Source organism: Ascaphus truei, chromosome 3 (assembly GCF_040206685.1).
Source record: "Ascaphus truei isolate aAscTru1 chromosome 3, aAscTru1.hap1, whole genome shotgun sequence".
NCBI lineage: Eukaryota > Metazoa > Chordata > Amphibia > Anura > Ascaphidae > Ascaphus > Ascaphus truei.
In genome coordinates, this window is record NC_134485.1 from 339,903,736 (window position 1) to 339,919,107 (window position 15,372).

General features: G+C 41.8%; 1 protein-coding gene across 2 annotated transcripts in view; it reads right to left on the reverse strand.

Annotated features, from left to right (window-relative positions):
- Positions 1 to 15,372, reverse strand: part of DIP2B (disco interacting protein 2 homolog B) — a 242,390-nt gene that overhangs the window by 27,177 nt on the left and 199,841 nt on the right. For both annotated transcript variants that reach the window (XM_075591661.1, XM_075591659.1), the window contains exons 21-29: positions 13,670 to 13,797; positions 11,912 to 12,026; positions 10,666 to 10,867; positions 9,879 to 9,988; positions 9,709 to 9,789; positions 9,261 to 9,384; positions 6,931 to 7,052; positions 5,573 to 5,687; positions 187 to 296 (exon numbers count right to left, since the gene is read on the reverse strand). In XM_075591661.1, coding sequence (XP_075447776.1) covers positions 187 to 296; positions 5,573 to 5,687; positions 6,931 to 7,052; positions 9,261 to 9,384; positions 9,709 to 9,789; positions 9,879 to 9,988; positions 10,666 to 10,867; positions 11,912 to 12,026; positions 13,670 to 13,797 — 1,107 coding nt within the window. The remainder of the gene's footprint in view (positions 1 to 186; positions 297 to 5,572; positions 5,688 to 6,930; positions 7,053 to 9,260; positions 9,385 to 9,708; positions 9,790 to 9,878; positions 9,989 to 10,665; positions 10,868 to 11,911; positions 12,027 to 13,669; positions 13,798 to 15,372) is intronic.

Below are 15,372 nucleotides of genomic sequence, written 5' to 3' on the forward strand. Positions count from 1 at the left end.
AGTTAATTAAATCTGCCTACATAAGTCGTCTGATCATATTTGTTCACTGCTGTGTTAACAGCATTTGGCACCTGAGAAATTATCAGTAATACAGGGTTAATACATCTTGTTCTATTATTTAAGACCACTGGCCGTTGTTGAAGGATCCACAATCCAACTACCTGTGCTTGTTACCATGAGACATACCTTAACCCCTGTGAGCATGCCTGTTGTGCTAACACTGAAATCAAGGTATGCCAGCAGTTCAGGTGTAGGAGGTTTATACATCTGAGGTGTCCGTTTCCTTGGCAAATCATCTGAAACCACAAAATTAGCAGTTATTTACCCAAAATTAATTCCAAGGCTACAAATGTAATCATGTTGTTATTAGAGAGGCCTGCAACAGTTAATGTTCCCTTTCCCATTGCTATATATATATATATATATATATATATATATATATATATATATATATATATATATATATATATATATATTGTGACATAGTCCAAAGATGTTAGGCAGCTTTCTGCCCCATTTTAGGTCAGAAAGTGCAGGAATAGTTAAAAATGATCCGTTCCACAGCTTCCCATTAACTCAGGCAGCTGGATGGAAAATCCAGACCACAGATTACAATGGCTCTAGTTCTCCCTCACCTGCTCTTCTAATCACATGCACAGGTATTTAGAGCAGAGAGGTTTTGCATTTCACTCTCTCTCCTTAGAGCCTGGAGGCTGGGGGTATCGCTGCTCCCCTGTTTCCAGTTTCAGGGTGGACGGCCCCTCCAAGTATCACAGTACCAGAGGATTTGCCTGGACACTTGGGACCGAGTTCCCACCACGAACAGATAAGACAAAACAAATGGTTATTGCTGTTGCTAAAAGACTGTGCTGTATCTAGTGACCCTAAATGAGAGAGCATTGTTTTAAGCTGGGGAACCAGGTTAGTTGGCCAGCAGCTGTTAGAGAGACTAATTCTGATGTGTAGTTAGATCCCTGAAAGGGATAGGATTTTGTTTATATGATTTTGGTTTTATTTCTTAAAAATAACAGTGTGGGAAATACTGTAACACTGAAATGTGTGAACTGCTGAATGAAAGTATCTGAGTACCTCTAACCTACACATGTTAAAGCTGCAGTACCTTACTTGGATGAAAATAAAGCAGGCAGAAGCCTGAGTTAAGCAGCATAATACTTTGAATGATCCTGTTTTTTGTATAAATAACCCTAGAAGACTGTGTCGGGAAGAACCCAGACAGACGTCAGCGCTACAAAAGAGGGGCGTTTGTCACATATGGTGGAGAATGCGGGTCGACACTAAAGTCTGTGGGTTTGCAAATAAATGCGGGGGTTTAAAATGGCCGCCCAGCTGAAGTAAAATACAGATGCTATGAGTGAAGTCTGTCCCACTGTGAATATCAGTTGTGCTTCTAGCATACACAGAGAATGTGCGAAGTGCGGATGCAGTAGCACCCTAAACCCAAACAGAAAACCAAAATGTTTTGCTGAAGAAATTTTTTTTTGCATCTAGCAAGTGCTGTTTGTAAAGCTAATGCCTTTTGCTGAAGTGAGTGAATTTGCAGCTAGCAAATTGTCCCTGCCGGGTTTCTAAAATGACTGACATGAAATGTTTGTTTTGTAATGTACATAATCATGAAAAACAGTGTCCCTTCAGGCCATACGATGATGATGACGACGACTCGTATGTGGCCGATGGAGGAGAGCCGTACCCACAGATGAATTTAGTATGCTGGGCCTGTCATAAAGTAGGTCACATGGAAGATGTGTGCCCCAAAATTTTCAAAGACAAACAGCTGCAAAAGCAAGCAACGCCCTATGAGTGCAAGCAAGATGTGGAAGCTGATACCAGTGAGTGTGTGCCCAATACCAGTGAGTGTGTGCCCAGTACCACTGATATCTCTGGAGCTAATAAAGCAAAAAGAAAGAAGAAGAAAAAGAAAACTGTTCCTCAAATCACAGGGGAAGTGACCGAGCCACTTGAACCTGCGCTGTCAGGACATGCGTCAGAAAGGCGCCGAGATGTGCTGCAAACCGGAGTGTCCGGCAGAATTGTCACGGGAACAGTGGAAAAGGAAAAGGAGGAACAAAGGGAAGCTGAATCCTTGAACCAGGATAAAGAGGCTTTGGTTTCTGCACTCCAAGCTGCCCGCCATAATTATGAAGTCCTGTGGCAGGATTTGGTGAAGGAGCGAGAATGTTGGAAGAAGGAGCAAGAATCTAACAATAAGGTGCGAGAAGCGAACGCCGAGTTACAGAGGTGTAAACTTCCAGCTTTACAGGAGTACGAGGCTTTGAAGAAAACAGAGTCTCTCTTACGGAGTGAGCTGGAAGAGGTGACGACTAGGCTGGAAAAGGCCAACACCGTAATTGCCACCATGGATGAAAAACAGATTAAGTCTGACAAATCGATTGCTATCCTAAAACAGAAATACGGGAAGGCCCTACAAGAGGTTCACGCGCTCAGCACAGAGGTGCAAAACTCACGCCTGGAGTGCCACGGTCTGAACACAGAGCTGGGAATGTTGAAGCAAACCCATGAGATTGCCCTAAGTGAGTTAGAGACTGTAAAGCAAGAAAATGAGAGTCTGAAATTGGAAAATTCAGATTTGACTGACCAAGCAGAAAAAGTAAAGAAACAGTTGACTCAGGAAAAATTAGAAGTGCAGGAAGCACTACAGAATGCATTGATGCACACTCAGAGCCAGCACCAGGAAGAAATGGACGCTCTGAGAACAGAATTGCGACATGTATGCACAAAACAGAATTCTCTCGTGGAGGAACTTAACGTTTTGAAAAAGGAGAAAAGCATTAGAATAATTCAGAAGCACTGCAAAGCTCTTATCCAAGGAAGAAGGGAAAGAGAAAATTATCGGCGTAAACGCGCCGCAACTATCCTCCTACAGGCTGCCTACAGAGGGATGAAAATTCGTCAGTTTAATCGCCGGAATAAAGCAGCCTGTGTTCTTCAATCATTCTACCGTGCCCGCATGGTACGAAACAGGTTCCTCATTATGAAAGGAGCAACTATAAAAATCCAGTCTCTGACTAGGATGACACAGAACAGGATTCGCTATCAAACCCTGAGAAATGCGTCACTGGTCATACAGCGGTACTTCCGCCTGAATAAATGTAGGCCTCAGGAAAGAGAGGCCCAAGACTACATGCCTGCCGGCTGCAAAGGTAAAATGCCACAGGGTACAGCCGGAGTTAGTGAGAGCCCCATCAAGGTAATCAGTGCTTCATCTTCTAAGTACCATATAATTGCCCCAGAAGGGAAATCCCAAATCTCTGAGAGTGATGGTCGTGAGAAAATACATGGCAGTAAGAAGTACCATAAAGATTCAAAGGTTGCAAAGCAAAAGCGACGAAGGTCAACGCTGGCCTTGAATTTTTCCGGATCTCGCCACCCTGGGCCACAATATAAAGACAAAGACTATCCGGCCCCAGAGTTCCGTCAGAAGCTAAAGAAACAGTCCAGTCATTTGCAGGTTGCAGCGGCCTATGAAATAAAGTCAGGAAATGTAATGGACTGGAAGTCAAAGAAAAAAAAAAAAATGTGTTTGGGGAATTGACCGATATTTTTTTGTTATTACACGTGTGGACTGTGTCACAGACACTTAACTATGCAAATAAGCTATTGTAGTTAAGATATATTAGGCCTCTAGAATAAGCATTTTGTCAATATTACAATGTTATATTGGTTCTCTGTGTTGAAAATGTAGCTAAACTACAAATTAATATACAGGGTTGATGGCCCTTAAGATTACAAGGCTGTAGTATAAGAAAAAAAATATTGGTAGCTTACAATATAGAAAAAAAAAAATGCCCTTTTCGGTTGCTAAATATATACAGTAATGAGGTTCATATTCTAGAGTAGAAAAACCCAGGGAGGTAATAGAAATTGTCTGGTTTTGTGAATATATTTAGCATATCCTGGGTTGTAAGAATGTGTGCTAGACACTTATTTTTCAAAATAGTTCCCTAATAGAGAGCAACAAAATATGTTTGCCAAGTATAGTCTCTTATGACGAAACCTATTGTCCATAATTGCCGTGGAAAAAGTTCATATTCGTGTCATGTGAATACTTAATGTTGTACTGAGGAGTTAGCTCAAGTATTTCAGGTAGGACGCTCACCCCAGTGAGGTCCATGGCCGCTCACCCCAGTAGGTGTGAGCTGGGGAGGGGGATATGTGACATAGTCCAAAGATGTTAGGCAGCTTTCTGCCCCATTTTAGGTCAGAAAGTGCAGGAATAGTTAAAAATGATCCGTTCCACAGCTTCCCATTAACTCAGGCAGCTGGATGGAAAATCCAGACCACAGATTACAATGGCTCTAGTTCTCCCTCACCTGCTCTTCTAATCACATGCACAGGTATTTAGAGCAGAGAGGTTTTGCATTTCACTCTCTCTCCTTAGAGCCTGGAGGCTGGGGGTATCGCTGCTCCCCTGTTTCCAGTTTCGGGGTGGACGGCCCCTCCAAGTATCACAGTACCAGAGGATTTGCCTGGACACTTGGGACCGAGTTCCCACCACGAACAGATAAGACAAAACAAATGGTTATTGCTGTTGCTAAAAGACTGTGCTGTATCTAGTGACCCTAAATGAGAGAGCATTGTTTTAAGCTGGGGAACCAGGTTAGTTGGCCAGCAGCTGTTAGAGAGACTAATTCTGATGTGTAGTTAGATCCCTGAAAGGGATAGGATTTTGTTTATATGATTTTGGTTTTATTTCTTAAAAATAACAGTGTGGGAAATACTGTAACACTGAAATGTGTGAACTGCTGAATGAAAGTATCTGAGTACCTCTAACCTACACATGTTAAAGCTGCAGTACCTTACTTGGATGAAAATAAAGCAGGCAGAAGCCTGAGTTAAGCAGCATAATACTTTGAATGATCCTGTTTTTTGTATAAATAACCCTAGAAGACTGTGTCGGGAAGAACCCAGACAGACGTCAGCGCTACAAAAGAGGGGCGTTTGTCACAATATATACAGTGTTCGACAATTAATGATAACCACACGCCCGTGGCGTGTGGATTTAGGCCGCTGGCGAGTGGATTTAGGTCGCTGCTGCAGCTCTATGAATTCCCCTGCTCGCGCACCAATTTTTTTTTAAAATAAATAAATAATCCCCCTCCCTGATTGGCCTGACGCGGGGAAGAGGGCCGACTGGCAGCTCTGGGTCAGCCCCAACCCCCCCTGCCCCCGTTCCCCGCTTGCTGCCCGGGGCGGGAGGTAGGCTGGGGGGGTCCCGCGGCTGCTGCCCAGGCGCTTCCCCTCCGTCCCACGCTCTGTTAATGGGAGCGGGGAAGCAGGCTGGCAGCACTGGCTGCAGCATGCGCAGCACTGGCTGCAGGTGGCGAGTAGATTTTTTGGTTGGGCGAGTAGATTTTTGGGTGATTTGTCGAACACTGTATATATATATATATATATATATATATATATATATATATATATATATACTGTATATCTTCAAGGTGATACCAGTCTAATAGAGAATAAGAATGTATTTAACCCAACCGAAAGAGCAGCTATTGGTCTGGGAACTGCTATTATAATCATTATCACTTACCTGTGTCAATGATTGTTGGCCATGTTTTCACATCCACGGCTGCTGCCGCTGCTTCTTTGGACTTTAGCAATCTCAATAAGGTTTGTGTTGTGAGAATGCAGACAGCTTTGCTAACCTAAAGTAAAAGACGGATAGAAATGAAAGGGAAATGTTTGCAGTTGTTCAGAATTAAATTGGTATCATGCAAGATTTCAGCTACGGAGCCCAAGTGGTGAATTGTTACTGTCAGTGTTGGGACAAGCAGCAATAAACATCCAGAAACTTAGATACACAAGTAGCTCATGCAACAAACACCAACAAAGCTAGCACACTGTCAACAAAAACACATACATTTTTTGTATTCCTTATCAACTAGATGAAAGATATAGGAATGGAATAGTCTCAGGAATAACCTGAGAGAAATGTTATATATCAGATGTCATTGGTTCTCAGTCGCAGATACAGTCACAACAAACACACAAACCCGCTACACACAGCCCACAGCTGGAATGGTTACAATGTTACAAACACACACACACACAAACACCCGCTACACACAGCTGGCATTGTTACACACGCCCTCCACCAACCACCATAGTTGTTACACACACCCCCCTGGAATTTTTACACACAAACACCCCCACACAGCGTTTTTACACACACACAGCCTTGTTACAAATACACATCCACCCAATGCTGGCGTTGTTATACACACCAGCAACCGGCGTGGTTACAAAAACACAGCATTTTTATACACACATCCCCTAACAGCCGGCATAGTTACACACACATACACCCCCACAGCCGGCATTGTTACACACACATACCCTCCAAAGCCAACAATGCTGTGTGCACACACACACACCGACACACACACCTCCCCCATAGCCGGCATTGTTACACACACCCCCCCCAAAGCCAACAATGCTGTGTGCACACACACCGACACACACACCTCCCCCATAGCCGGCATTGTTACTTACACACACACACACATTTTGTGTCATGCTTCTTAATGTCAGAGCTCTTTTTTTCATTTTGCATAAAACTAATTTTTGGTTTAAAAAAAAAAAAAAAATCAATACCCCCTTCTCAGCAACACCAAGGTATATATAATTACTGCTTTGGAGAAACTCGGCTAAAAGAATTTTGAATCATACTTTTGAAGTGTTCATTTATTTTGGCTATCTATATACTTCTCTCCAAATCTTTTCTTACTTAAAAGGGTGCACCTGCACCAACTGGCAATGCTATGTAAATAGAACGGCGGTTACTATTTTATACCTTCTTAGATACTACTGATATTAGAATATTTGTTTAGGTGGCGGTTTGAAGTATAAGAGCCCAAGATTAGGAAACAGGTTTTCCCAGTTACTTACATCTACAATCATTCGTACTGTAGGCAAGGTGGCAGTGAGGTTTTGAACATGAGGAGGTCGGACAGTTACAGGAATACAGCCAGCATACAAACAGCCATAAAATGCAGCAATCAACTCAATTCCTGGAAGGCAAAAAAACAAAACAAAAACACTTTACACATTTTTATGCTGGGTATGTTGTGTGTAATTTGCTGAAACCAGCCTGCTTAGCATGTGACCAATAACAGAACATGAGACGCATGGTGATAAAGTAACGATCTTTACATAGAGTACTGGTGACAGATACAAAAGCTTGTGATTTGGAGGCCATTAGCTACCAATATTTAGCCTCTTAAAGCAGCAATCTCCCCTCAGATAGCATATTTACCGGCATACAGACACAGCCTCTGGCACTGTGCAGTCATGTGACTGCGGCGGCCATTTTCCAGGAAACGGAAGACTCCTCCGTTTCACTACTGGGCAGATCACGTCCCATGCTTCATAAGAACACAGAACCTGATCTAAGCAAGAACAACAAACCTCTTTAGGCATGACGTAATCACTACGTCATAGCCCCCCCCTGTATTACAGTCTCCATGACGTAGGGGCTACATCATGGGGACCCCAAAGGGTTTATGTACTTGGCGAGGCAAAGTTCTGGGCGATTTACGATTTTGAACGAAAAATCCTTTCCCACAGCCTTGAAAAGCATTTCTTCTGTGTTTTAAACTTGGCACAACAGTTACCCAATTTCCATAAATCTTTACATAGCTTGTATTCGGGAATAGGGGCAGCTGTGAAGCCGTTATGGAGTTTCTATTCAGCGTTATATAATACAGAATGTATGAAGAATTCTTTTTTTATTTCATGTAAATTCTGTATTTTAGGATACTGAATGGGCACTAACAACAAATGTATGGCTACGCATATTACTTACGTTGTCCTTCGTCCTAAACTGAAGCTATGCCAAAAAAATACAAATAAATATAAAAAATAAAAGGCAGAGGGCAACTGCCCCCCACAGGGGCAAGCACCAGTCAAATATAACTATGCGCAGAGCCGGTTGGAGATTAATGTTTTAATTTGAATACCAGTGACTCATAACAGAACAAACCATTTTTTGTATAAGAATTATTTGTGTGTTATTTATTGTCACAGCAGGCGGGTGACCTGACCAAAGAGGGCAGCAAACTGTTCCAGCAACTCCCCAGTCAGTAGCGGGCAGGGTGCCAGGCTGCAGTGTAACAGTGGAAGAGGCACTGGAGGTTGGGCTGCGGTCCAGAAGGACAGCAGTGGCATAAATCGTGACAAGTTTCAGTATGGGCTACATGAACAGCAACAGCTGGGTGTGTGTTTCGGCCTCCCTGAACTGGAAAATCTTTTGGTGTAGTAATCAATGGGTTGATGCTCTTGATAAGGTCATCTGGGCCTGGTCAAAACAGAACGATGATAATTGGAATATATGTGTACTCAAGAAATACTGGCGCCAATTCTGAATCAATGGTATGAATAAAGCTATTTTATGCAGGGTATGGTTATAAGAGTTTCGTTTTGTATTTATTTTTTTAACAAAGGCACGACCCGACTGGCAAAGCAGTGAAAGTGTTACCTTTAATATATTAAATTATGTGTATCTCAAGGAATTTCTCCTGTCAAAATATTCTAATTGAGTTTATAAGAAACCACAGTCTTGCCATCACCTCTTACACACACATAAAACCAGTCAATGCATGATTTAAATGCGGTCAGCCTCCATTTATAAAATAATGTAAAGTATGCAATACATGCTGTGTGCTTGTGTACATTTAAACATTGTATGAATAAATGCAGCAACTCTGGAGTTATACTGCGCAAACTTTTTCCCCAGCGCCCCCTGCCTGCTCTCCTTACCTCCTCGCGCCCCCCTCCTTCCTAGTCTTCGGCGTCAAATGAAGCAGCGGGTCAGGTGACCCCGCGGCGGTATCTGACGCCGCGTTGCCGAATACAAAGTAGGAGACATTGCAGAGGCCTCACTCGATCCCCCGGCATTTAAATTAAAATCTGAAAAATCTTGCGCCACCACTTTGCGCACCCTTACAACCGCGGACAAAGCAGCTAGGGATTGGGAATTAGGACCAAATTATTTTTCTCTCATTATGGCTCCATAACGTCTCTTTTTATTTGCAATTAATATCAATGGGATTTTTTCTGCCCACATTGCTACTTTAAAATACAACTATCACAAACGATACAGCATGTTGTATGGCAACCAAAGAAAAAGAGAAAGATGTCAGCGCAGCACATCCCATCCACGGAGACACTGAGGGCTATTTCACAGAGGAAACAGGGTACAATGTTCATCATTAACTCACCAGGAGGATAAAGAAGCACCACGTTATCGCCTACATTGAGATGGCCTTTATCATACAATGCAGCTGCTATCCTCTCTGCTCTCTTGTGCAGCTGCAAACAGGAGGCAGTGCAAACAGCCGATCCCTACATACAATGAAACAACAGAAGTTGGACATAAAACTGCTGCCAAAATGTTTTGCATTTGGCTTTTGTGTTTCCATGTAAAAATGTGATTTGTGCATACGACAAGCATGAAGAGGTAACATATGGAGAATGTTTCTCTCTCTGCTTCAGGTATGAAAAACTGGAATACAATCTCAAAGACAAATATACGTTTGAATATAAAATGATTGAGCCAGATAATTAACCTTCTTTTAAACAAAAGGTGATGAAAAGGATTCGATTAATAAACATAAAAATATCCAAAGGCTGGTAAATGAAATACAAAAAGGCATACGTGTCCTGTACCTTGGCATTCAGAAGTATAAAGAGCACGTGATCGGGCGTTGTTTGAGCTCGCCATTGTAAGATCTCCGTCATATATTGGTGCTATCAAAACAAAAATAGAAAAATATGAGAGAAAAAAATGTATAAAACGCATACAAGTGTTTTCACGGGATACAAACTCAGACATTTACCTTTTTTACCAAATCATTTTCTTCTATCTGTCCCAAATCTCTTCCTGATGCTTGAGCAATTCTCTTCCCTGCAACCAGATTCCCAACCATGACAGAGGCCGGTCCAACTCCTTCATACAAACAGAACAGACACATCAGGTTAGTGAGTTTCCATTCAGATGCTGGATAGTCAAAACATGGAGAACGGTTTATGGCTGCACTTCCATTATTCATGGTTTTCTTTCTTTGCAGTAAAACATTGTTAGTACAGTGCTTAAGAGTATGAACATATAAACAGTGGCATGGGGTGCGAATACCCACTGTTATGAAAATGAACTCTGTAGAATTGCAGATAAAAAGAAATGCATTTGGTTCCCATCTCAGAAACAGGTCCTTTGTCTAATGCAGTAAAATATGCCAAAAAGCTTCACCGCATCAAAAAAAACATTATCTGCTACAATAAGAACTACATTCTAAAACACATCAGGAAAATTCACACACAATTTATAACACTGGAGTATATCTAGCTTTAATTTGTTTACATAAAGTAGTTCGGTTGTCATTCACGAGTGCCTGCGGCTTCAATGTTTGTAAGTGTTATGCAGTTAATATAATGATATTTGTTAAAAAGACGAGCACTGCCTCCCAAACTTTCATTCATTCCAACTTGTATAAGATTGATATTTGTGTAAAAAAAACAAAAAGGGGGAGGGGGGGGGGGGTGTTACAGCATTAAAGTTCATTTGAATTCCGTTTGTTTAGTGCACCAGCATAAAATAACACACTACAAATATAAATCATGTGTTACCTGGTTGTTTTTGCCTTGGCTTTGGCAAATTTGTTACACATGTGTGGGGACACATGAGGATGTTACACGGGTGCAAAGCGCCTTCAAGAAAGTGCTGTTTCGTTTGAGATAAGTGAATTCCCCCGAGTGGTGTTTTTGGCAAGGTGTTGGCAGGAACGAGGGCAAGACAGTAAACACCCACTTGGTGAATACTGTCGATAGCCTAAAATAAGAGAGAGGATGAACTTTTAGGAAGAGACAACAGTCTCACAAAGATAGGTTATTCCATTTAAGAAAAATGCCAGAACACAAAGCAGTAATGATGTATCAAACTACGAACCATTTCTGAAATTCAATTCTCAGCCATTTTGCTAGACTCTCTGAGCATGTTATCGATAAAAACTTGTGTACGTTGGTGAATTTAACCCATTGAAAAAGATACGCGAGTATAGTAAGGCATGAAAATGAGTAGCCGCAGCGCTCCAGTGAGTGCAATTTAATTCTCTTGACCTTGAAACCTAAAACAACCTCATTTTAAAACATTGACATAACAGTCAATATGATGTTTAGGCCACAATGTTGGAGTTGCCAATAATAGGACTTATTATTAATGCTGACTTTGAAGCACAGCTATCCCCAGTGGACTATTTCTTGGATACATGGCTAGTCACACTGTCCCACTTAACATTTGTGTTACGTATTGATAAGCATATAAAGAGAACATCCAAAACAGAAATAACTGTAGCTAAAACAACTTGTCAAAAAGATACATTACACAACAGGCAAATTTACCAATCACTGGACACTTATTTTTATGTAACTGCAGCATGTTTAATGCATTATGATACTTAACCCAGGAATTAAAATCGAATTTACCTTTTCAAAGGATAATCGTAAAAACCCCTGAATCAGCGTATTTTACTCATTCAATAAGCCCAAAGCACGTGCCATTTTAGCTCATAACCCAGCTACAATTTTACTATCTCAGGTCTAATGAAAAGACTAGACCTCCTTTATCTCCAAACTTGGCTGCTCCCTTACAAAATGATTTGCGTGATAAGCTTAAAATTCCTGGTACCCTCAGAATATGAAAGCTGTCACAATTAGCACAATTTATAGAAGTCTAATTGTGATTAATTCTACTTGCACATTAGACATGCATCTCAATCTATATTTCTGGATAGGGCCGGTAAACGTGTCCGCTCACCCTCCTGACAATAAAATAATAGGATAGAAATATATTCTATAATCGGGAAAATGCCTCTACCTGCAGCACACGACTCATCCACTGGAAAGAATCTTCCTCAGATGCATCGGGACGTTGTTCCGCCACCACCACAATCCTCTCATCGTAAAACACAGTGGCTGAAAACACAGCAATCCTGAAAAGAAAGCACTAATGAATCAGTTCCACGTAAAGCTACACATTCTCCAGATGTAGAAACCGGGACTAAACCGGTGTACATCAATTTATGTCATCTATAAATGTCTTTTCACACTTTAGGGGCTTGAAGTAGATAACTTCTAGCCAAAGACAGTCATGGAGACACAAGTATGGTGATTAATGCAGACTGGTTCTCCAACGCATTTTACAATAAATGAGGGAGGGAAAAGGTCTTGGCTGGGGCCAGGGGAGAAGGAGAGAATCAATGTGAGGAGAAGTTGGAAGACAATTGATGAGGTATAAGAGGTCTTTGGATGAGGTCCCCAAAAGTCAATATGTTGTGAAACCGCTTGCACAATATATGACTATTTGCTCTATAAAGGTTGTGTTACAACAACAAAAAGATCGCAGTTGGAACATCTCACAACACAATAGTAGTGTTTTTCCCCCCATTATTATAACAAAATGTTTTGAGAAAAAAAGCTTATTATTTAAATGTTTCAATAACTCATTTATGTTTCAAATCCTATTTCAACATGAACAAGAGATACTTTATTAACACAGTTTTTGCTAATGTTTTTGTTCCGATTAACTTATGCAAACTCCTTTCAGTAACTCCTGCTTTACTTTGTTCTGCGATAGCATTCAGACACGCGCAAAAACTTTTTAGCTTCTTGGAAATAGAAATATTGATTTATTTCCCTCTAAAGGAAATATTTTTACTGCCTAGTAACATAATGCAAGCAAGTACTGCAAATTAGGATATTTCTAGAGTGCTCTCCCTTTCATGCTTAATTTTCAAAAACGGACTACACTGTTAATTCCTTTTACTGTTTTTTATGGGGCCAAATTTAGTCAATGCAAAAACATTAGACAATATGAGCTAGCTGGCAATAAAGCAGAATGAGATACTATCGAATGGGTGCTTATTAGTCAACATGGCAGACTGATATTATTTATTATGATTTTATTAATACGTCTTTCAGTGCTACTTATCTGCTGCGTACTGTTCACTGATGTGCCTACAGTATATGATGGCAAAATAAGAATTTCCTGCTGCATCTAAAATATACAATTTCACCAAGAAATATAACATTTTTAATCGGACTACACAAATAAAAATATAATTTGTGAGCACATTCTCAGTCTCAGACAATTCTGCAAACCTGCCTTTCACCGTCATCTCTTAGCACACAGTGCTTCCACTGCAGGAAGGGATTCTGGGAAATGACATGCAAATGAACACACACAGCATCACCTTTTGCTTCTTCGGCTGAGTCCATGATGCCGGAGACCGCGTGGAGGCGTCCCTGCGCGGCGCGATTAAATGCCTTAAGGCATTGATCGCGCCCATAGACCGCACGCAACAGCAGGAGGGGGCTCGCGTTGCACGAGGAATCAGTTGAAACTGATTACTCGGCGCGACGGTCAGATCCCGTCAGCGGTTCGCCCGATGAGGGCGAACCAGCTCCGTAATGTCACTGACACGCCCCTCGACGGCGTGTCTAGCGTGGCCGAAAAACGCACCCGCTTCACGCGGGTGACATCACGGACGAGCACGCCTCCGCGTGGGCGAAGGCAGCATGGCCCGGGCCTTATCCTAAAAAAATTCAACAGAATAAAACATTGACATTACTGTACCTTCCTCTGTACAAGGACTTAAGGGATTCCACGGCCAATGCAGTTGCTACAATATCATCAGCATTGTGCCGCCTTCCACTAACCAGCACAGTCCCATCCATTTTTCCCACCACAAACACCAAGCTTCCCTGAAATGAAAAATAACCATTATCCTGCTTTGAAACCTCAGGTCACAAAGTAACACATAACTAGGGATGAGAGATGATCTACTACAAATACTTGCAGTATATGCATTTACTATTTTTTAACATTTTACTAACGTTATGGACATCAACCACATTTAATTTGTTTGTGTGGGTAAATGCCCAAACATAATGTGACATTCTGGAGCTAAAACTCAGCCCCCTTCTGATTTGAGATATACAAATGTAGCAGGCGTTACTACACACCGTGTTACACGCAGTAGCCCCTGCCTTTTTTCAGGCACGGCTAATGAATACACAATGGTGTCTGCTCCAGCTGCTGCGTTGCGTGGATTCTGCTGCGAAGCGCAAGCGGGAACATTAACAGCTGCTATATTTGTACAGTAGCTAATGACATCAGAAATGTTATTACTTCTGACAATCCACCATGATTTAGGACACACAGCGTAAAGGTGCATTTCCAAGGGGAATGCCTAGCTTTTTTTTCATTTCATTATTATTATTATTATTTTAACATGGGTCGGAAGCACGGGGTCTCTGGAGCAGAACCTCATTCATTACAGCTCCAGGGACACACTGGTTCCCAAGATAGTTACAGATAAAGGTACTGCCGGAACTTCCTGGTTGTTTAAATACCCTGGTCTGATGACTGACGACGTTGTAGCTTCCTATTGGAACCCGTGACGCTGAGGGATTTAAATCTCCATCATGTTTCCCCTGGAGGGGAGGAACCAGTGGCACATTCCCCGGTAAATATCACAGTAACCTGGGGAGTCACCGGAGCTGAAATGCAGGGCAGCAAGAATCCACTCAAGTCAATGCCAGTAGTTCAAGTACCACAAGCACTCCACACGAGCAGAAGGAGCAGAGCCACAGAGGGTTTGATTACTGTCTTCATTTGCTTTTCCCATTAACCTTTCATTGACTGTTGTGGACTCCTGGTGCCTCTTTGCAAGCTGTGTTCAGCCTTTACTGTACCATTGCCCACAGTTTCTTGTGGTACTTGAACTACTGGCATTGACTTTAGTGGATTCTTGCTGCCCTGCTATTAGCTGTTTAGCTGTATTTAGCCTACACTGTATGTTTGCTATCTATTTTCAGGGGTGTCTGATTTGACCAGTTATAGGGGAAGGGAGGCTTAGGGAAGTACCTCTGGGTCCTTTTGGACCAGGGGGAATGGGCCAGATGAAGAGGTAGTCCCTCGAAACGTCGCCCCCCTAGCATACTTTCCGTTCTCCGTTTTTTGTGTATATTCCTTGTGTTTCATGTTTTTTCCCCTCCCCCCCCCCCCCCCCACCCCTCACTTTGTGACATGCCCATTTATGATACTGGTTTCTGCAAACACATTTGATTTATTTCTGGTTCGTTTTATTATTAAATGTTTATTCTGCATTACAACTGTTTTCATCATTTAGCTATTAGACAGTGAGTGCTGGTACTTACGTAGATTTGTTAGTAAATTTAAGTGGTGTTTCAGGCACACTATACAAGTGTCAGCAACCCTTACTGCTAAGTTAATGCCTTTCTATTAATTCAGCTTGTCTATTTTCAGTAAAAGGA